Raw genomic sequence first — 22172 nt, 5'->3', positions numbered from 1 at the left:
TGGCAAAGTTATATGGCATTTATCTTTTTGATCTTGTAGTACTCCAGTATTAATTTGGTCTTGTGTTTCGAATCAATGTCTAACCTTTAGTCTCTAGCAGACTGACATGATTTCTTTAACAGTTTACCAACCAGTCCAGTATCTGCTAATGAAAGGCTTCTCCTCAGCAGGATGCCACCACCTCTGTACTTTACTTTGAACCGATAACATAGATTTATAAGGCAGTGTTGGATCTGCACTACACACATAACTTTGATTTTTGGAATCAGTGGAGCTATGTGACTTTTATGCATGTGCCTGGGGAATAATGGCATCTTTTTTTGCCACCTACTATATGTACTAAGTTATGCAAAGCATTGATGTTGTCTGGTTTAGGTGTTTTGATGTAGCTTTCGCTCCCTGGCAACTTTAGTAAATTATAAAAATAGACATTTAACACTTGGATATTATTTATACTCTTTAAATGGTGCTACACAATGCCATAGAGCAGTATTTCCCAACTCTGGTCCTCAAATACCCCCTCCCAGAATGTTTTAGATGTCTCCTTATTTAACATACCTGATTTAACCCATTAACTTGTTAGGGAGACAATGTTAACAATTCTGGAAGGAGGCTGATGAGTTGAATCAGGTGTTTTAAGTAAGGAGACATTTAAAACTTTTTGGGAGAGGGTACTCGAGGACCAGGATTGGGAAGCACTGCAGAAGAACCATTTTTCTTTAACATCTAAAGAACCTCTCAGTTTCACAAAACAACAGTTTTTTTAATGAATCTTTGACTGAACGGTTCTTTAGGAAACCAAAAATTGTTCTTCTAATGGCATCGATGTGACGACCCTTTATATAGCACCTTATTTTTAGGAGTGCCGAGGTTTAGTTTACTTTTGCTTTTCTGAAAGCCTATTTGCTTTCATATTTTTCTGCCTGAATAATGAGGTTGTTTTTCATGATAGCCCTTTTAATTATTGAAGGAAAGGCCAACTGTGTCCTCATTAGCGCCATTTATTTTCCATCTGTCAAAATGTGAGCTATGGTAACCTTAGGGATGATGCAAATGTGGGGATTGTAATTGTATAACGCTGGAGAAAGGTCTGAGTGCATTATTCAAAACGTATTACTGAAAATCCCTGCAACGCTGCTATTCACAAAACTGAAAAACTTGATGCTTTAACAATAGACTGAACTGCAAAGGCAGAAATAAGCTTTTCTCTGCATCATATCACCCATTATTATAAAAGCTTTATTTTCTAAAGTATCCTAATGTGTTAGAAGCCCATATATAACACACCAGCAACCTTACCAGTAGTCATACAGTGAAAATACCTTGGGAAACTTAACAATACCCTTTCCATCAAGCCAATGTACTTTATATACAAATGTAAAGTCTGATTTTAGACCGAAATCATGCAGTGTGGTAATTGTTTGCTGTACGCAAAACATAACCTAGTATTATGTTAACAAACATAACATGGTGTCATATATGTTCTCACCAAAAACCAGCCATGCTTTGACAGTTTGATAAAGACCCCATGAAATTTAAATAGGAGTTAGAGGTCATACTGTATGCTAGTCCAATCCTAAAAGTTGAAAATACGAACTTTAAAGGGACACTCCACTTTTTTTGAAATAGGCTCATTTTCCAGCTCTTCTAAGGAAAAAATTAAAAATAGGAAAAATATCGAAACTCTTTGGTCATTTTTGAGCACGATGCTAATGGTCTAATCAGATTCAATGGATTATGCTAAGCTATAAAGTGGGACCGCAAGACCCAGAGATCGGCTAAATGGATTCCAAAACGGTAAAAATCAAGTGTTTGACTGAAAAAAGCCTATGATGCGTCCAAAATGGCCTGCTTTAAATTCCTGTTACAATACAAATTCTTACAAAGGTTGTCCTTTATCAAAATCTTACATCTGAAATTCATGTAACTTGCAGATATCAAAATGTGTTGCTTTAGGTTTAGTAATATGAAAGACTATACTTTTACAGATGTATTTTTCCCTTCTCTCTCTGTATAAACAACACATGCTGCATTAACCTAAAGCTGAGTCTTTACAGTATTTAAAATTCACCAGGGGAGCCTCTGCTGACTGCAGATAACAGAAGATCTGTTTCTTAATACAGCCCATAAATAGGTGTTACGCACATCTGCACCTGTGCCTCGGGTAAATCCAAAATGAACTGGATGACTTTCATTGATCTATTTTGTTGTAAACACTTGGCATTTTATATGCTTTTCTAAAAAAAAAAACTCAAGTTTGAACTTAGCTTCTTATTTAGTACACATATTTATGATCTGTTGTATCTGATGGATGGAATTCTCAGTATACTCTAAATCAGGGGTGCCCAACCCTGCTCCTGGAGGGCTACCGTCCTGCAGACTTCAGTTCCAACCCAGCTCCAACACACCTGGATGTAATTTTTAGGCTACCCTGAACACCTTGATTAGCTGCTTCAGCTGTGTTTGATTGGGGTTGTAGCTAAAATCTGCAGGATGGTAGCCCTCCAGGAACAGGGTTGGACACCCCTGCTCTAAATACTGCATCTTCATTAAAAATCATTCAAAAGTCCTATGACATCATCAGTTTGCTTTTGAAAGTGTATCATGTCTGTGTGCACTGTCAGAAATAAAGGTTTAAAGCTGTCGCAGAGAAGGTACCTTCTCAAAAAGTAAATCTTGGTAACTAAAGGGTGCATAATGAGCAGTGTTGTAGTCGAGACCAGCTCATTCAAGTCCGAGTCAAGACCGAGTCCAGAGAGGGTTGAGTCCGAGTCAAGACCGAGTCCAGAGAGGGTTGAGTCCGTGTCAAGACCGAGTCCAGAGAGGGTTGAGTAAGAGTCAAGACCGATCCAGAGAGGGTTGAGTCCGTGTCAAGACCGAGTCCAGAGAGGGTTGAGTCCGAGTCAAGATCGAGTCCAGAGAGGGTTGAGTCCGTGTCAAGACCGAGTCCAGAGAGGGTTGAGTCCGTGTCAAGACCGAGTCCAGAGAGGGTTGAGTCCGTGTCAAGACCGAGTCCAGAGAGGGTTGAGTCCGAGTCAAGACCGAGTCCAGAGAGGGTTGAGTCCGTGTCAAGACCGAGTCCAGAGAGGGTTGAGTAAGAGTCAAGACCGAGTCCAGAGAGGGTTGAGTCCGAGTCAAGACCGAGTCCAGGGAGGGTTGAGTTTGAGTCAAGACCGAGTCCAGAGAGGGTTGAGTCCGAGCCGAGACCAGAGAAGGTCGAGTCCGAGTCAAGACCGAGTCCAGATAGCGTTGAGTCCGAGTCAAGACCGAGACCAGAAAAGGTAGAGTCCGAGTCAAGACCGAGTCCACATAAAGTTGGGTCTGAGAAAAGACCTAAGGTCATAGTCTGCGCTATGGCATTTCTAACTCACTCAATTCAGGTTTTGTTAAAAATGTCAAAGTCACCCTCGGTTTAATGATTTTGAAATCCACTCTATAATATAAGGTCCTACAATATACACAGGTCCACTGTAACACAAACCACAGCAAACCAATTTACAAAATAAATTTATTATTTATGAAACAAGGTGTGTTCAGGCGCATTGTTGGCACGTTGCTATTTTGAGGCAACTTAAATAGACTACGGCATTGACCAACAAAAACCTGCTCTAAAGTCTAAAGTCAATGGCGCAATATGTTTTTTGTTATTTAAATAGCGCATTAGTAATATGCGCCTATAAACAGGACGACAATGCGAGTTTGCTTATCACATACATGAATGCACAGCAGCACAAAAACGCTTTTAAATATGAAAGATTAAAGGATTGAATGTAAAAGATTATTATTGAGTCTCTTGGACGTAAATAAGGATCGATTATGAGACGTTAGAAGACACAAAGAGCTGCTTCACCTGTAGCCTGGTAAGTAAATAAATGCTTTGCTTTAAACAAATGCATCTGTTTTTAAATGCTAGCTTACGGATTTATTGTACATGATGACTCTGTTCCTGTGGATATGGTAAGATGAGAAACATTTTAAGTAATTATTTGTAAAAAAAAAAATCCCATGGCGCTGTTCTAGTGCTGAAACGCTTCGGCTCTCTGACCGTTTGTAAATCCTTTATCTCTTGTTTGTATTTTTAGAGTACAAACCTTTTCTTATGACCTTTTCAGAGGGTACCGTCCTAGAGACAGCTTTACCTTTATTTCTGACTATGTGGAAAGTTCATCAATTGCAGTTAATCAGCTGTTGCATTAGACACGTACTTTACCGTGAGAAACAACAGTACTGTGGTTGATATTGAAATACCAAGAATTGAGTAAGAATTGATTTTTCTCACAGCCATGAGCTCAAATGCTGCTAAAGGTCAAAGCTTTTTCAGAAGTCTATTAAATTCTATAAAGTGTACAATTATTAAGTAGTCCTTTTGTGTTGTATTCTCTTGGTAAGTGGCAACTGATAACAAGTATTAAATATACAATTCCTTGTTGTAATTACATTTTTTAAGTTTAATCAACTTGAAATTACATTTGATAATATAACTTAAGCTAATTCAACATAAGTTTTATAATTTATAGCAACTCCTTACTAGTAAAGAAATTGTAAATTCAAGTTGATTAAAAATGTATGTGCAACAATGTTTTTTTTATAGTGTAAAGTCCAAAAAACACAGTACATTTAAAGCAACACTGCCTCCCCCTGTATATTACACACATCGCAAGAGGTCTGTCTATTAAATGTGCCAAGGCTATTCAACACCCCTGAATCAAGATATTCAGGGGAACTCGAAAATTATATGCAGATGTGTTAGATTACAGTTGAAACGGCTCTCAGGACTCCAGATGAATAGCTCACTTCAATACACTTTAACAAGAATAAGGATGTACACTGAAAAAGTAGAATTTACTAATTTTTATTTTGCAAGTTTTTGCACAAATATTTTTCAAGTAAATTTCACACATATGGAAATTAAGTAAATATTGTTAAGTATATTGTCAAATACTTTAAAAGGCTTCATTGATGGAATCTTTTTGATTTACCCCAACCCCACTCACCCCAGTCTTTATATCCATGCCTCTGCTGAATATTTATATCTTCGGTGGGGACAAAATGTATCCCCTCATTGTGATTAAAAGTCATCAAATTCCATATAAATGGCTTGAAATAAAGATATTTTAACCCTGGAGAACCCAGGAAAATCCAAAAACCCATTTATTCTATTGAACAAATTTGACCCAGTGGGTTCTCCAGGGTTAATATAAGTAATACTGCCACGCAATATTGCAAAAAACAATCAAATCAGGAATGGATTATTACTGTCAATCTACTGTTTCAATTGATCCTGTTTTAATCCATGTCCAGTTTTTCCAAATGTCACACAGCTTCAGCATGTACTGGCCATTGGGACTACCGAGAGATTCCTGGGGGGTTGAAGGCTTCATGGGCCGGTGGGCATATTAAAAGTTTTTAAATGTAATTATATTACATTTATATTAGTCAGACTTCATAAAAGAAGCCAGAAGTTTGATGTCTTGTCTGTTTATGTCAATTTTTTTCTATTTACTATTACGATTATAAACTAGTGTTTTTGCATACCTGGCACAAAGAATAAAGAAGGAATCCTTTTATCATGTTCAGAGTCTGTAATTGTTTAATTAAGTTGCAAGAAATATCTTAAAACACTGAATAATGAATAAAACTGTGGTTCGATCTTAATTTATTTTAATGATGAATATAAGAATTTGAATTCATGCCAGCTTTAGCGTAGCAGATGAGGACCATCAAGCCAACGCATATGTACATAGAACTGCTAAAACAACATTCTGAGAGTTGCCAGGATTGATATGAGTATATCAAATTCATACAGAGATTAAAAAAAGGCACCGGCTGAAAGATGAGGTTATAAATATCAATTTACTTATCAGCCTTTGCAATACTATTATACAGTATTACATGCAATATTATTAAATTACATGTCTATATTGCACCCAAGTAAATGCAACGTCTACAAAGACAGATTTTCGAAATCAATTCAGCTAACAGATATAGAAAACAGCTTTCAAGCAATGGGATTAAGGAGACTTATTCTGCCTCAAGTAAGACATATGTGGAATTGATTTTCAGAAAGTGTCAGCCTGGATCTCATTTTTATATAAAAAAAACCCACGGGAATACTTGTTAACCCAAGATCAAATCAGGCTCTGAATCAAGTCATAGTATAAAACAGTTCTGACAGATTATTTATGATGAGTAATGCATTCTGAGATTCCATAAGCCTGATGTCCAGGCTAAATGATTTATAATATATCAGATAATGCATTTCATGAGTAATTGATATGAAAACTACTTTGCAAGACACCTAACACTCAGACAAATAAATTAAGGGTCAAAAGTCCAACAAACAGCATGAAATGATCCTCAGACTAACCCATGTCTCAAAACTTCTCCTACGCATTACAGAAACAGCACAGCAGGAGGGCGCAGAAACACATGAAACATGAACAAAAACATAAAAAACAGCGCTATAACTATAACTGGAACAAATAATAACATACAGTAGGATAACTTAGAGGTCTGGACTCTATTTAATATATATCTTTTGAAATATCTATACAGCTGTATTGGAAAGGTAATAGAAATTAGGAGCTCAAATAAAGACAGACTACAGATTTATTATAACATTTACATTTATCACCCAGACAGAAGGGCTAAAGGAACACTAACCTTTCACAATATCTTTCTTGATTTTTTCTCCAGTCTGGTGACTTGCAAGTCAGCCTTTCGGGTTTATTGCCATTTTGAACAAAAGATTAAAAGGTTAATCAATAAAGACTTAACAGTCTTCTTTTGCTCATATTTACCAAGAGTGCCAATATCAGTGAAGTGCAACCAAGAGGCAACTTTCCGATCCTATATCACAGAAGTGACTTAAACTGCAATTCATCGATTGGCGCTAGAGGCTGGCTGCAAGATAGAATAAATCCCCCTAGACCCCCATGTTAAAATGCCCAATTTTACGAAAAATAAATGTATTAACATGGCACAAAAAAAGTGTTTTTGGTCAATATAGGTAATTTGCCCCTCATGACAACGGTGAGGGGTTGAATTTTTTTATAATTTATCCGTTTTAATTATATTAAGCCTTAAAGGGACACTCCACTTTTTTTGAAAATAGGCTTGTTTTCCAGCTCCCCTAGAGTTAAAAAATTGAGTTTTACCGTTTGGGAATCCATTCAGCTGGGGCCTCATTTATAAAACTGTGCGTAGGATCCTTACTTAAAGGTAGGGTAACAGATTTGATCCTGAAACATTTTTTGTTATGCTGGTTAAAAGTCTCCTCACATCCTGATAGCAATCACTGTGTTAAGTTGTTTAAATGTATTTGTAGAAATTTATGTCATCTGTGAAAGGCGTAGGACCAAAAAATGTTCAACCAATCATAGATTTCAGTCCGAACGGACGTTTCCTTTTTTGTCCCATATACATAAGCGTAATTTGAATGCCCACCGCGCAACGAGTCCATGCAGACACCATACGTCATTGGGGCGTTCACGTGCGCTCACCTCCTGTCTGTAAACAGTGAGAACAGCAAACTTTTCTGCTGAATTGACAACCTACACAGGAGCCACAAACTAAAGGCATCTTTTATAACAACAACAGCAAAACCGCCTGGATCAGCAAGAGCAAAAACCCAAATTAACATCGGTAACTTTACTGCTTTACCACGAGATGCAAACAGCTGCAGGAGGCAAAGGGTCTGAAAGGGTCGTTGCACTGTTTATTTTGGTAAGGTAGGTACGCGATATGTTTGTACTGAGATGGATTCAGATATTCTACTTTGTGTAGAATATCTGAATATTTTACATCGTGTTGCTTGTGAAATTTGTGTTCGTTTACGGATTAGCGTAACGATATAGTTACTACGTCTACACAACCGAACGTGTGCTTAAACTAATTCTGATGTAAACCAGTTGTTTGGTTATTTTGGAAGTGTTATTCGACTTTGTACTGCAAAGTTTTCTCACTGGTGAATGAGACATGAGACTTGACCGTCTGATCTGTGCGTGTTCATGTGTTTGGAAAGAGGCATGACTTTGGGTGGCGATTTGACTTGAGGGTGGGATCGGGATTTCATTGCTAGGCGGCTACCATTAGCATTTTTCAAAATGTGTTACCCTACCTTTAAAGTCTACGGATGCACAAAAGCCAAAAATGGCATACACCAAAAAATATGAAGACAAAGCAATGTTCCCTTTATAAATCACAGATCACCTGCAAGTGTGCGTACATGAATCATCTTAACATCCCACCCTGCAAGCCCATTCTCCCATCAAGTTTGTTTTTTTATAAATCACAACCTTTGGGGTACTGGTGTACGCATGTTTCCAGCCCCGTTTTGTGCGTACGCACGCTTTATAAATGAGGCCCCTGATCTCCGGGTCTGGTGGTCCCACTTTTAGCATAGCTTAGCATAATTCATTGAATCTGATTAGACCATTAGCATCGCTAATCAATAACCAAAGAGGAACAATAATCTCATTCCGACATAAAAATCAATGACTTTGCTGCCGAAATAGTCCCCTTGGTAACTTTCAATAGCTGGGGGCTATTTTTGGGCACTGCGTAATATCATTGCACCTCCTGCACCCATGGTACAGCAGCAAAGTCCTTGATTATTACGCCAGAATGAGAGTATAGTTCCTAACCATATCTGCCTAAAAAAAAATTTCTCGGTCTTAGTACACGATGTAACTACAGAAGAGTCAAGTTTTAAATAGGAAAAATACTGAAACTCCTTGGTTATTTTTTAGCGTGATGCTAATGGTCTAATCAGATTCAATGAATTGTGCTAAGCTGTGCTAAAAGTGATACCGCCAGACCCAGAAATCAGCTGAATGGATTCCAAAACGTTACAACTCAACTGTTTAACTCTAAAGAAGCTGGAAAATAAGCCCATTTTTTTTTTTTTAAGTGGAGTGTCCCTTTAAAGTTCTGCATAATTAAGGGCGTGGCCACTTGAGTGACGGGTGAACTGCCACTGCTGTCACTAGAGTCAAACTAGGCGGGCAAGATTTCAGCAACCAGCCACTTCAGCTCCACCCATGTCCCGCCTCTTTACCAATCTTCGGTTATCTGCGAGTGATGCGTGGTGACGTGATGCCAAGATGGCGATGGCAGGACCCGCCAAGCTTCAAAAAAGCTCTTCAAAAACCCTACGGGTGATGTCATTGACATTACGTCCAGATTTTTTACTCTGCATTGACATATGTGTGCATAAATGTTATTAAAAACATATACTACAGTAGGTTGTTGTTACCAAATATGGATTGAAACACTTTAACATTTGGGTTGAAACACCCGTGCATAGGTTTATTTAAAAACCAACGATTGGTTCTGTCCAATAGTTGCCCAAGCATGGGTTAAAACAACGTAACCCTAAAATATACCCTTACATAAAAGACATGCTTTTGTTTTCAAGATAATCAAGCAATGTGCAATTTTTAGGAAGGTCATAAACTCTACCTTCAAAACTCTCTAAAAATAAAAATACATAGATTTTATAAATATGAAAATTAAATGATATACTCTTATACAGTAAAGACATCATTGATACATTTCAGACAATTGCCTTTGCATAATAATTAGTGCAAACACTTTAATACAATTGGGAAAATTACAGGTAGAAAACTGTGTTAGAAATATTAGGTCACATTGCCCTTTTAAAAGGTGGAAGGAAAAGAGAAAGAAAGTGCATAGTTACGTCATATCAGTCTCTTCACAGTCTGCTGCATGCGTTCAATAAAACACGATGCCCACAATGTGTGGATCGTGTGCGTGACAATGTGGTTTATCTCAGTCTGTGCTGTTTATAGACCAGTCATAGGGCAGATAGCTCACTTTGACATTTCCTGCAGTCAGTAGGGCTTTTAGACTCCACTTCTTCTGTGATGGCTCCATATGATCAAACACCCAATTCAGAAGCTGGAAAAAAACATCACTGACTGATAAAGTTCACATTTTAACAAACATAATAAAAGTCCATGCATACAGTAAGGAGTGATGATGGGAAACAGACATCTTAGTAATACCTTCTCATCAGTTCCTCCAAAGTCTGCCTTGTACCACTTAAAGATCTGGCTGAGTTTCACCTCTCTTCTCACGTCGTCGATAATGCAGCCGTCATCATTTTCCAGAAACGCTTCGGCGGCGACATGCAACTGATTAACAATGTTCTTGTGGAACACATACAAAATGTATGTGTGAGTATTGAAACACAATATGCTTTACGTTTTTAGGAACATATACATTTGTAGATATGTGACCCTGGACCACAAAACTAAGGGAAGTCGCATGGGTGATTCTCATGAAATCCAGATTTAGAAGGTGTCCAGCATCAGAATTTTTCAAAAGCCCTTTAAAAAAGCCATTTTTTTTCACAAATATGATTAAGGTCTGAACTTACTATAACCATTATTTTTAGAGGATTTATATAATATTTCCTATAGAATTATTAAAATTTTTTAGATTATCATTATCAAAAATGATCATTACCCCAACATGATATTACATTAAATATACGCATTTACAAACTCATGTTTCAGTAATGTTAACTAAAAAGTTGTCTAGGTACTATGACAAACAAAATTTCAACTTTTATCTGGAAAGAAAAAATAAGAACTGCTTACCTGGTAGTCATCTTGAGTGTCACAGTCAATTATGTCCCTTACAACAATTTTTTTTTAAATGTTAGTTCCTTGAGGGCTTAAACAATGATTGAAAATTGTTGCAGAGGATGAGAAAATTGGTCTTGGACACATTTATATTTCTTATTATTGTCTCTACATTAAAGGACAAGTTCGGTATTTTAGACTTAAAGCCCTGTTTTCAGATTGTTTATGGTGAAATAGAATGGTTTTGACTGAAATTTCGACATTTGCGGGTGCCCTGAGAATTTTCGCGTGTTTGTGTTTCAGCTCAGATCTCTACAATGGGTTTAATGGTGCACTGGAACAATCCTTCCTAAAATGCATTAAACTTTCGTTTACAAAGACGTGAAACTCACCGAGTGGTCAGGGGTGTTCACTGATATGCTCACACAAAAATCGCTGCAAAAGATGCTTTCCAACAGCTGTTTTAGCATTCGTTGTTAACTTGTGGACCTATTTTTCCAAACGCCTCACACCCGTACATTATTCCGCTTAGAGCTTGAATAATAAACACTCCAGCCCAGGTGGTGGCGCTAATCCGCCTTTGCCTATTGCAAGAATAGAAACAAAGTTCCCGGCGCGGAGTAATACCGTACCTCACAGGACATCTAATACAAGTCCATGGGGCTGGTAAAAACTACGATAAAACCTGTTGGAATGCGTCTTTTGGAGCGATTTTTGTGTGAGCATACCAGTGAACACCCCTGACCACTCTGTGAGTTTCACGTCTTTGTAAACGAAAGTTTAATGCATTTTAGGAAGGATTGTTCCAGTGCACCATTAAATCCATTATAGAGGTCTGAGCTGAAACACAAACACGCGAAAATTCTCAGGGCAGCCGAAAATGTCGAAATTTCAGTCAAAACCATTCTATTTCACCATAAACAATCTGAAAACAGGGCTTTAAGTCTAAAATACCGAACTTGTCCTTTAACCAATGATCACCAAATACCACATGTTTCTTTACTGTAAATGTTTATAGTATAACATGCACTGAAGCTTTTTATTTTTTTGATTTTTTTAATTATAAATATTTCCATGTCAAAGAACCCAAATCCAGTCATGGACATGTTGCGGTAATAACCTGGAAGGCATTTGTGAAAATCATAAACAATACTGGCGGGCAACTTTTAAAAAAAAGGCTGGCGGGGAAGGAGTTAATGAAAATCGTATTCAGCTTTCGGATGATGTAAATCTCAATAAAAAATGTATGCTTGTGGCTGGTTTTGTGGTCCAGGTCAAATATATATACATTTATAGATTATAGGAATAATTTATAGTAAATAAGATGTATTAGAAATAGTTTTGGTGTTCACCTGTGGTGTGTAAGTTTTAATTGGAGGGCAGCCCTTTGCACCACAGTTCAGTGCAAAATGAATGAGAGGCTCAACATCAGAAAGCGCCACCTAATGGATGAAGACACACACAACTGATGTAAGTGGCACTCACAGCTATGTGATTATTACTCATATAAAATCACAATTTAAATTTTAATTCCTTTAAAAAAACAAGAACCGAATATATCGGTATTAAGATATTAATTAGAAAACCATCACTAAAGTAACTGTTTATAATTAGTTTATTCTTTTTTTAAACTTGACAGCCCTAATGTTTTTCTTTTTCATCACTCTTGTTAAGCCTAACAAAGCAAAACTAAAATTCATACACCTGGTTTATGTGCACCTCGATTTGGTGATTACTGTAAATTTAAAATTGATAGTAAAGCACTTAATTACTTAATCCCTGTAGATGTTCCTGTAGCTCAGTTGGTTGAGCATTGTGTTAGCAGCATAAAAGGTTGTGGGTTTAAGTATCAAGGGTCACATATATTTTACTTACATATTGATTATAGCTTAAGGGGTAAGTTCACCCCAGAATGAAAATGGTGTCGTTTATTAATCAAGCTTCATGTCGTTCCACACCCATACGATCTTCGCTCATATTCGAAACACAAATTAGGATATGTTATTACATCCGAGATCATTCAGAGCACCCACAGACAACTTTCAAGGCCCAGAAAGCGAGGAAAAACGTATTAAAATAGTCCATGTGACTACAGTGCTATTTTCTTTGCTCATACAGTTAATCTGTAACGCATATTCACAAAATAGATAGATAGATAGATAGATAGATAGATAGATAGATAGATAGATAGATAGATAGATAGATAGATAGATAGATAGATAGATAGATAGATAGATAGATAGATAGATAGATAGATAGATAGATAGATAGATAGATAGATATAGATATAGATAGATAGATATATAATATATAGATATAGATAGATAGATATATACACAGACAGTACTGTGCAAATGTCTTAGGTCATCACCACCAGCTTTGTTGTTTTAGCAAAGTTTTAATGTTCATCCATATTTATTTTTCACTGTTTTAATTAACATACAAACAGAAAATACAGGAAATATGAACAGATAATGAAAAACCAAAAAAAAATTAGACCTAAATGTCTTCTTCAGGTATCAGTGAGTATTTATTGTGACCTCTTCTGAAGGCATTTGATTAAAATTAGAAATTAGGATTTAGTTTAATTTAGGTTAGAGATCCTGCAGCTGCCTGCTATTGCTCAAGTGGAAGGGGAGTTTACCTTAAAAACTTGACACTTCAGCTTATACTTTTATACTGTTTTTAATACGACATACACATTTCCTTTATTTTCTGGTTGTATTTGAATAAAGAGACTAAAAAGAAATAATTATATGTATATAATTACATATAGACTTTTGCACAGTACTGTATATGAAAGTTGTGAGTTGTGTTGCTGTCTATGTGGGCTCAGAAAGCTCTTGGATTTTATAAAAAATATCTTAATTTGTGTTTTGAAGATAAACAAAGGTCGTATGGGTGTGGAATGACATGGGAGTGAATAATTAATGACAACAATTTTAATCTGGATTCTGGAGTGAACAAACCCTTTAAATGCAGGGTGCTGTAAGTAGTGATGTGAGAAACAAAGCTTTTCGAAGCTTTGAATCAATTGAACCAATTGCTTCGTAAAATTATTCAGTTTTTCGAAGCGTTCGAAACACCATACACGCTGGCGACACCTGCTGGTCAAAATAGTGTAAAAGCAGCAAGATCTCTCCAAAAATGTTACACTTTTTACAAAATAATAGCAAGATTGTTCTAAAAATATGTTTTTAAGAAAAATAAATTATTTAATTTAATTAATACATAATTAAAAGTGTATTCTGTGTTTTTAGTTTTATTTATGGCAAACAAATCATTAAAACGAACTCCCTTTTTAATTATGGACATTTTTGTCATTAAATCTGCAAAAAGTAGACAAAATGGTAGTGTTATTAGTCAGAAGGATGAATGTTTTATAAACTTTTACAGTAAAACTGACCCGAGTTCATCTACAGTGGTCATTTGTGATCAACTCCCCCTAGTGGTGAATTGTCGGATTTTCGAAATGTTTGCTAAAATCACGTGACTTTGGCCAGTTTGAAACAAGCTCCGAACCAATGATTCGAAACAAAAGATGCGTAAATGTTTCCAAGCCTCATGAAGCGTGCTTCGAAAATCGCCCATCAGTAGCTGTAAGACGCTTTGAATAAAAGTGTCTACCAAGTGCATAAAAATAGAGTGTCACAGGGATGAAGTATTTTTGTAGGCGAACCCCGTAAGTTAGCGGGACACTGGTTCCCTCAATAAAAAGCACACTCATTTTTCCCAGACTTTTGGATTATTGCAAAAAATAAACTTTATGTATGACCCTTACACGTTTTGTCCAACAAGATAATCTCCAGAAATGAACACAATTTATAAATTATTTGAAGTTGAAGTTATTTTTCTATTTCTATAAAACGCATTTAAGGCCCTATCATACACCCGGTGCAATGCAGCACGTAGTGTCTTTTGCTAGATTAAACTAGGGCGTTAACGATTAATCGTGCAAATGCGCGTTTTCTCAATGAATGTATCTGAATGAATTACGATGAAATGCCGCCACATCCAAAAGCCAGAGGGCGCTCTTGTGCAGAAACTCCAATTGTGCCACAGAAGAAGTTGCATTACTGCAACGCTATTTCAGGAAATGTCTAGAAGAATATTTATATTGCCGTTCTTCAAATTGTTTCAGGTATTTTCATGATAATAAAGAATATTTTGAATGATTTTGTTTAATGAGTGTTGCTTTTTTAAATGCACGTTATAAACGACTTTAGATTGATAATGACTTCTTACTGACCAAAACGCCATAGTACACGCACAAGCTGTGCATGAAACACAAAATTGCAGCCTTGCGATTCAGAATTGATTTTAGACAGGTCTTTTTAATGGGACACGCGATTTATCGTTACAGCCCTAGTTTCAACCCGGCGCAATGATCATTTTCATGTTTAGCGCCATGCTGTTTAAATAGGAAATGCATTTGCACCCAATTTTGCGCCCATGGGCATTCTGGTCTGAAAACGTGGTGTGTTCAACAAAAATAGACTACGCCATTGACCAACTAAACCCTGGTCTAAAGTCTAACGTCAATGGCGCAATATTGTTTTTGTTATTTTATGAGCGCGTTAGTATATGTGCCTATAAACAGGACAACAACGGTAAACTGTGTCCCAATAACTTCCGGGTTGGTTTACAAAAATACGTTATACCTGTGGCACTCAACGTTTGTTTTAGTTTAAATGGTAAGTACTTTTCCAATAAATCTCACGCTATACAAATTAAGGATTTACAGCATGAGAACGAATTACAGAAAAAAATATTTTTCTGGGATACCTGCAGTCGCGGGTCATTCTTTGAAAAGGGCTTTAAGAGTTGTGCCACGCCCTTTCGATTCCCTCGAAGCACTCCGTTTTCAATATCCTGCAGTGTGAACACTTCTCCACCAATGAGGTAGCTCACATAGTTGAAGAACTTTAAAAATATTAAAATATAATTAGTAAAACCTTTTTCTGTTTCTGAAGAATCAATGATCTTTCGAGTTGAGTTCAAGAGCCTTCTCTTACCCGATACCTTTGCCAGAAGGTTTTAGGAAAGCCGAGACGCAGATTTCCGTGGATGACGAGAGCATTATAGATGTTGATGAAGAAGGCCAGTTTTTCTTCATGGCTCAGGGACAGCAGTTCAACACGCTGCAGTTGGACAGCTAGCTCACAGTACCGCTCATAGTACGGGCTCTGACACATGGCCTTGTAATCAACTGTCTAGACAAAAGTGAAGACCAAGACGGTCACCTTGACAAATATTTACTTATTTAAAACTTAATCTTGTGGAACGGATCCTCATCCGCCACAAACGTCAAGTGTGTGAGTGCATGCAGCATTCGTGTGTATGGTGAGTCTTGCATCTGTTTTATATGCATGAAGTATGTGATGAGACGGTGAAATGAAGCATTACCTTGCCATCTTTAGAGAGGTGATGGGAGTAAAGTTTCAGGATCAGTTTCCTCATGGCCTCAGAGATGTCGGATGCTGTTTGGAGTGAGAATGATTAAAACAAAACACATACAGTAGAGGTGTGCATGATGTACATGTTTAATTTTTTTGTACTTTAAATGATTGAAGCGGATATGCATTTAAATTGGAAATAGCCTCACTGACAAAGCAGCAAAAAATGTGTTAAAGGAGGGGTGCACAATCTCTGAAAGCCAATGTTGACATTTGAAATCACTTAAACAAACACGCCCCTACCCTAATAGAATCTGGACCTTCTTTTGATAGACCCACCCCACACATACGCAACCCAGGCAACGATATCGAAAGTGCACGCTCATTTACAGTTAGCATAATCCTGCCTACACACTACAGCTAGGCAAATTACGTGTCTAGGAATGCTATAATCCTTTAATCCCCCCAAAATTGGGTTATTTTTGTGTTCTGTCCAATATTACCCATTATGGGTCAAAAATAACACAGCCATTTGTAGAGTGTATGTTCCTGTTTGTCATTATTGCTACAGTATTCACTGAGTTCATTTATTTAAGATTTGTGTTTGTTGTTTGTGGATTGTATTTTCACACTGTTAAGTTAATGCTGCTTTGAGAGGTTTATCTTTCGTGTTAGATTATTGTAACACTTTACAATAAGTTTCATTAGTTAACATTAGTTAATGTATTAAGAAACATGAACAAACCATGAGCAATACATTTGTTACAGTATTTACACTCAGCTAAAGCATTATAAGGAACACCTGTTCAATTTCTCATTAATGCAATTATCTAATCAACCAATCACATGGCAGTATCTTCAATGCATTTAGGGGTGTGGTCCTGGTCAAGACAATCTCCTGAACTCCAAACTGAATGTCAGAATGAGAAAGAAAGGTGATTTAAGCAATTTTGAGCGTGGCATGGTTGATGGTGCCAGAAGGGCCGGTCTGAGGATTTCACAATCTGCTCAGTTACTGGGATTTTCACGCACAACCATTTCTAGGGTTTACAAAGAATGTTGTGAAAAGCGAAAAACATCCAGTATGCGGCAGTCCTGTGGGCGAAAATGCCTTGTTGATGCTAGAGGTCAGAGGAGAATAGACCGACTGATTCAAGCTGATAGAAGAGCAACTTTGACTGAAATAACCACTCGTTACAATCGAGGTATGCAGCAAAGCATTTGTGAAGCCACAAAGCGCACAACTTTGAGGCGGATGGGCTACAACAGCAAAAGAGCCTCAGGGGTACCACTCATCTCCACTAAAAATATGAAAAAGCGGCTAAAATTAGCTCAAGCTCACCAAACTTTGGACAGTTGAAGACTGGAAAAATGTTGCCTGGTCTGGATTTCTGTTGAGACATTCAGATGGTAGAGTCAGAATTTGGTGTAAACAGAATGAAAACGTGGATCCATCATGCCTTATTACCAATGTGGTGGTGTTGTAATGGTGTGGGGGATGTTTTCTTGGAACACTTTAGGCCCCTTAGTGCCAACTGGGCATCGTTATAATGCCACAGCCAATCTGAGCATTGTTTCTGACCATGTCCATTAGGCTTGCCGCGATGGTCGGTGAAACGGTGATAACCGGTGCTTCAGCCTCTCACCGGTTAGATCACTTGCCCACCGCGACACCGTCTTTCACCGTCGTTTTGATATTTTCGTGTAATTGCATCATTTAGTTTCGTTAGAGAGAGCAAACACTTACAACTGAAAGTGTCTGCTGAGTGAATTTAGCGGAGCTGAACGCGCGTCACATCACAGAGAGCAGCAGGTGTCAGATTTCATTTATTCCTGTCAGAGTTTGCGAGGCGAGCTGACTGAACAGACGAAGGCAGAAGCCGCGTGCTTACTCGTTTTTGTCATAATATACATAAATGATGTTTAATATAACCGAGATCGTTTTGTTCTGGTGTTTTTCATCAAGAAAAATAATAAAGCCATCATTCAAGCAGTGCTTTATGGAGAAGTAGCCGGTTGCTCTGCTTGGGACTGAGGGGTTCTGTGAGAATTACATGGGCACATTGACTTAAGCACTTAATTAAACCAGCTGTTGCACTCGCATTGCACACAAATGCATACGCGATTTAACGCAGCGTACGCAAGCACTGCATTTAAACAGTTGCGTAATTCAAAAGTGAAAGTAAAATGTGTACGTCTGCATGCGAATTTATAAGCCCCTCCCACCCGGTGAAACCGGGATCACCGGGTTTGTGACGCGCCGATTAACCGGTGAGAAAATTCTGTCACCGCGGCAACCCTAATGTCCATCCCTTTATGACCACCATGTACCCATCCTCTCATGGCTACTTCCAGCAGGATAATGTACCATGTCATAAAGCTTGAATCATTTCAAATTGGTTTCTTGAACATGACAATGAGTTCACTGTACTAAAATTGCCCCCACAGCCACCAGATCTCAACCCAATAGAGCATCTTTTGGCGCTTTTCCATTGCATAGTACCCCACGGTTTAGTTTAGTTTGGGTCGGGTCAGCTTACTTTTGGGAGCTTTTCCATTGGGTGCAGTACGTAGTACCCGATACTTTTTTTCGTACCACCTCGGTTGGGGTTCCAAGCGACCCGAGCTGATACCAAACGTGACGCGAAAACACTGTATATCACTGATTGGTCTGAGAGATTCGTCACGTCATCGCTATAATGTAAATATATTAGCTTTAGCTTACTGCTAGCTTGCGCTGTCTCAAGCAAACATGTTGTTATCTGTGTTCTGCTATAAGTTTCCAAACACCCTTTTAGCGATAAAAAACATCCGCAGGTTGAGAATCCGGGACACCATAACAGTTTTTCCCAGACTTGCAGTTAGTGGCGGCACATTCGCGACGTGCACGTCCGCATTATATATGCTTAAATGCAACTTGAATGAGGCTCAGCGGAACGCCGTCGACTGACGCCACGGGTCGGTGTTTGAACAGAAACTTTCATGTGAGACAGAGGTAGTTATAAACGCGATGTGCAAACATCTATTTGTGGTGGTCAATTTTAATTTTGTGGCAGACTGAGAAATAAATGAATGTATGGGAATGTACAACAACGCTCTCACTTGTATGATGTCACAGCAGTAGGCAGCGTAAATATAACGACACGCCTATAATCCCTCCCACTCCGAAGTGATACTAAACTCGATGGAAAAGCTAACCACGCCAAAGTGAGGTGAGCTGACCCGACCCAAACTAAACTAAACCGCGGGGTACTATGCAATGGAAAAGCGCCATTTGGGATGTGTTGGAACTGGAGCTTCGTGCCCTGGATGTGCATCCCACAAACTGCAAGATGCTCCATCAACTGCAAGATGCTATCCTATTAATATAGGCCAACATTTCTAAAGAATGCTTTCAGAACCTTGTTGAGTCAATGCACGTAGAAGTAAGGCAGTTCTGAAGGTGAAAGGGGGCAAACACAGTATTAGTGTGGTGTTCCTAATAATCCTTTAGGTGAGTGTATTTATCTTTGTTAATGTTAGTTAGTAGAAATAAAGCTTTAAATTGTTTGTTCACGTTAGTTCACAGTGCATTAACTTACGTTTACAAGATTTTAATAAAAATATTAGTAATTGTTGAAATTAACATTAACAAAGAAGATTAATAAATGCTGTATAAGTGCAGTTCATTATTATTTCATGTTAACTAATAAACTTTATTGTAAAGTGTTACTGATTATCTTTTGTGTTAGTTTACCAGTCAGACTGACCTATACAGTAAGACAGCCAACACCAACAACAAACATGGTTTAATCTTCAATAGGAACAAAACACGCCATTGTGGGCAGGAACTGCGTCAGCACTTTTCTAAGACTAAACCTTTCAGATGATATTTAAAAAATGATAATATGAACATAATTCATAATGTTTTTCAACCAAGGATATATTATATACCTGGAGAAAGCTATCTATTACCATATCCATTTATCAATGTGAATGGCTTACGGCTGGGAAAATACTCAAGGGTAAACCCCGTATCCTAGGTGTATCCTAAGGCAAACAAGAACAAGGAAGTGTACATATTTTAAAAACATACAGACAAAATGATGAAACTAGTGAAAGTGATCTCTTAGCTATATCAATGCAAAGTTATTTACCACCGCAACAGAACTAAGGTCCAGATTTTGTTTTTCTTTTTTGACAGATTTAAGCATTCCTCTTCTATACAAATAATTCAATTGAACAGAAAAGATCCAGCAGAACTTGGTGAATAACAGGGATGCTTGTAGATGTTGGACTGTCTTCATAAATGTTACAGTATCTTGTTTTATGACATTAATATAAACAGATGACAGCAGATATTTTTAGAGAAACAGCTGGTGATATTAAAAGAGGCTTACATGCAGCCAGAAAGCCTCCAGGGGCAGACATATAAACAACTCTATGCCAGCAACAAGCTGGAGGAACTAACAAAAAATAGAGCTTGCCTTTTAGAAAACAAGAGCAAGCAGAGGAAAATAACATACTAACCTTTACCAAGCTCATCCTCAGGGTCAGGGCTGTTTTCATGTGGGACAGGTGGAGCGTCCGGGGGCACAGGTTCTTCTCGTACCAATAGCATAAGGTGTTCCAGCTGATCATGATCCTGCAAATACATATAAGACTTACATTACCATTGATCAAATATCAAGCCAGAGCTTAAAGACGCATGTCTCGTATTATGATGTTATAGATTTTATTGTTAATATTTACTATATTCACAAATATTAATTGTTATATTTAAGGTTTTTGATGTTTTGTCCCACCACAAATTGCCACTTTGTTTCTAAAATTCAGTTGGTAGAACACAGAGCCTATTTTATCAGTATATGTATACGTATAGGGTATACATATACTGATAAAATCTATACCTTCACCATTCAGTCACCATATGGTATATCTATTTAAAATACATTGCATGTCTGTCAAAGGGTCCTTTTAAAAGTTACACAATGCACCTTTAATGTTTTTTATTGTAGAAGAAAAATTAGCAACATTCTCTTAAACCAATGTTAGATTATTTAGCTTTAAAATAATCCATGTGTACACTAGAAAGTCATATTGTGGGATAAAACCAACAACAATTGTCCTTAAAAATATTAAACATATTAAGATAAATGATAGCATATAATTGACACTGAGGTTAGACTCACAAGGTTCTGGAGGTCCTCGTTGTTTCCAACATACACATTATTGAAGAAAATTTGCGGGACAGAACTGTGGCCTGTAAGTCCCTTCACCTGAGTTTGTAAATCTCTATGCTTGTTTATATCCACAATACACACAGGCAGACCTAAATTCCTCAGAGTGTCTTTTGCCTGTGTGGAATGTGGACAGCCTAGCACAGAGTACACTGTAACCCTGCCCTTCATATTGCTTTTGTTCACAGCCATCAAGCACCTGAAAGTTTAAAGAAATAAAAATAGGATTAAAATATTTATAACAATGCAAAAATTAAATCTCTTAATGGAATCAAAAAGTCACTGATTAATTATTTAACTAATAAATAAAGTGAAAAATAATAATTTCCCTTTGGTAAATGTAATATGTTTTTTGCAATAACATTTCCTATAGTTACTGTTATTTCTAAAAACCCATCTTTTTTTTTAAACAAAATGTTAATAAACATATTTTGATTTAAAAAATAATGGCTTTTACATTAAATACTACATGCACAAAATCATAATATATAATGTATAGCATGTACGTTTTATAGACTTGGCATCTGCTTGGACCTACCTTTTAAATTAAGCTGGTGCGATCGGACAGTCACATTAGACTCTGACTATGTAGGCCGACTGCAGGTAAACTGATATGCTCAGGAGGCTGATGACACCCTATAAACAAAAGATGTCGAACAATGATAATTCCTGTATACCGTCACCGAGCAATATAATCCCATCCATATTTACACACACATTCAAGAGCAGTGGCCTGTGATAGGACAACAGCGCGAGGACGCATCACTGATACAATGTGAAGTCAGGGAATTTAAGATATTGAGGATTTTTGGCTTACTGAACAGTTAATGTCTCATATACAGTGATGAATAGAACAAAACTGAATTAACAATAACGTCGTCTAACAATGATTTTTTTTTAAAATCATCATAATATCAAATAATGTAAAAATGACGAAAACTTTTATT

The 22172-nt window shown here is 37.3% G+C and overlaps 1 protein-coding gene across 1 annotated transcript; it reads right to left on the bottom strand.

Moving 5' to 3' along the window:
- Positions 1-9569: 9569 nt before the first annotated feature.
- LOC135782615 (uncharacterized) lies at positions 9570-21964 on the bottom strand. The gene is made up of 9 exons (XM_065293001.2): positions 21764-21964; positions 21178-21424; positions 20516-20630; positions 16017-16090; positions 15626-15823; positions 15396-15533; positions 11963-12052; positions 10029-10172; positions 9570-9921 (listed from the first exon to the last, which is right to left on the bottom strand). The coding sequence occupies exons 2-9, from the start codon at positions 21415-21417 to the stop codon at positions 9793-9795; spliced, it is 1128 nt and encodes a 375-aa protein (XP_065149073.1). The 5' UTR covers positions 21418-21424; positions 21764-21964; the 3' UTR covers positions 9570-9792.
- Between the last annotated feature and the right edge of the window lie 208 nt (positions 21965-22172).

The sequence above is a fragment of the Paramisgurnus dabryanus genome, chromosome 15, assembly GCF_030506205.2.
Source record: "Paramisgurnus dabryanus chromosome 15, PD_genome_1.1, whole genome shotgun sequence".
In the NCBI taxonomy this organism is placed as follows: Eukaryota; Metazoa; Chordata; class Actinopteri; order Cypriniformes; family Cobitidae; genus Paramisgurnus; species Paramisgurnus dabryanus.
The sequence above is the reverse complement of the archived record's forward strand: the minus strand, read 5'-3'. Positions and strand labels throughout refer to the sequence as shown.

What these genes read in the sequence shown, in the direction of transcription:
- LOC135782615 (XM_065293001.2), bottom strand. Translation starts at nt 21,417, where the DNA reads ATGGCTGTGAACAAAAGCAATATGAAGGGCAGGGTTACAGTGTACTCT. An exon ending in TGAGGATGAGCTTGGTAAAG is followed by an intron (nt 16,091 to 20,515) that starts GTTAGTATGTTA and finishes CACTCCAAACAG; the next exon opens with CATCCGACATCTCTGAGGCC. An exon ending in ACCTCTCTAAAGATGGCAAG is followed by an intron (nt 15,824 to 16,016) that starts GTAATGCTTCAT and finishes ACTTTTGTCTAG; the next exon opens with ACAGTTGATTACAAGGCCAT.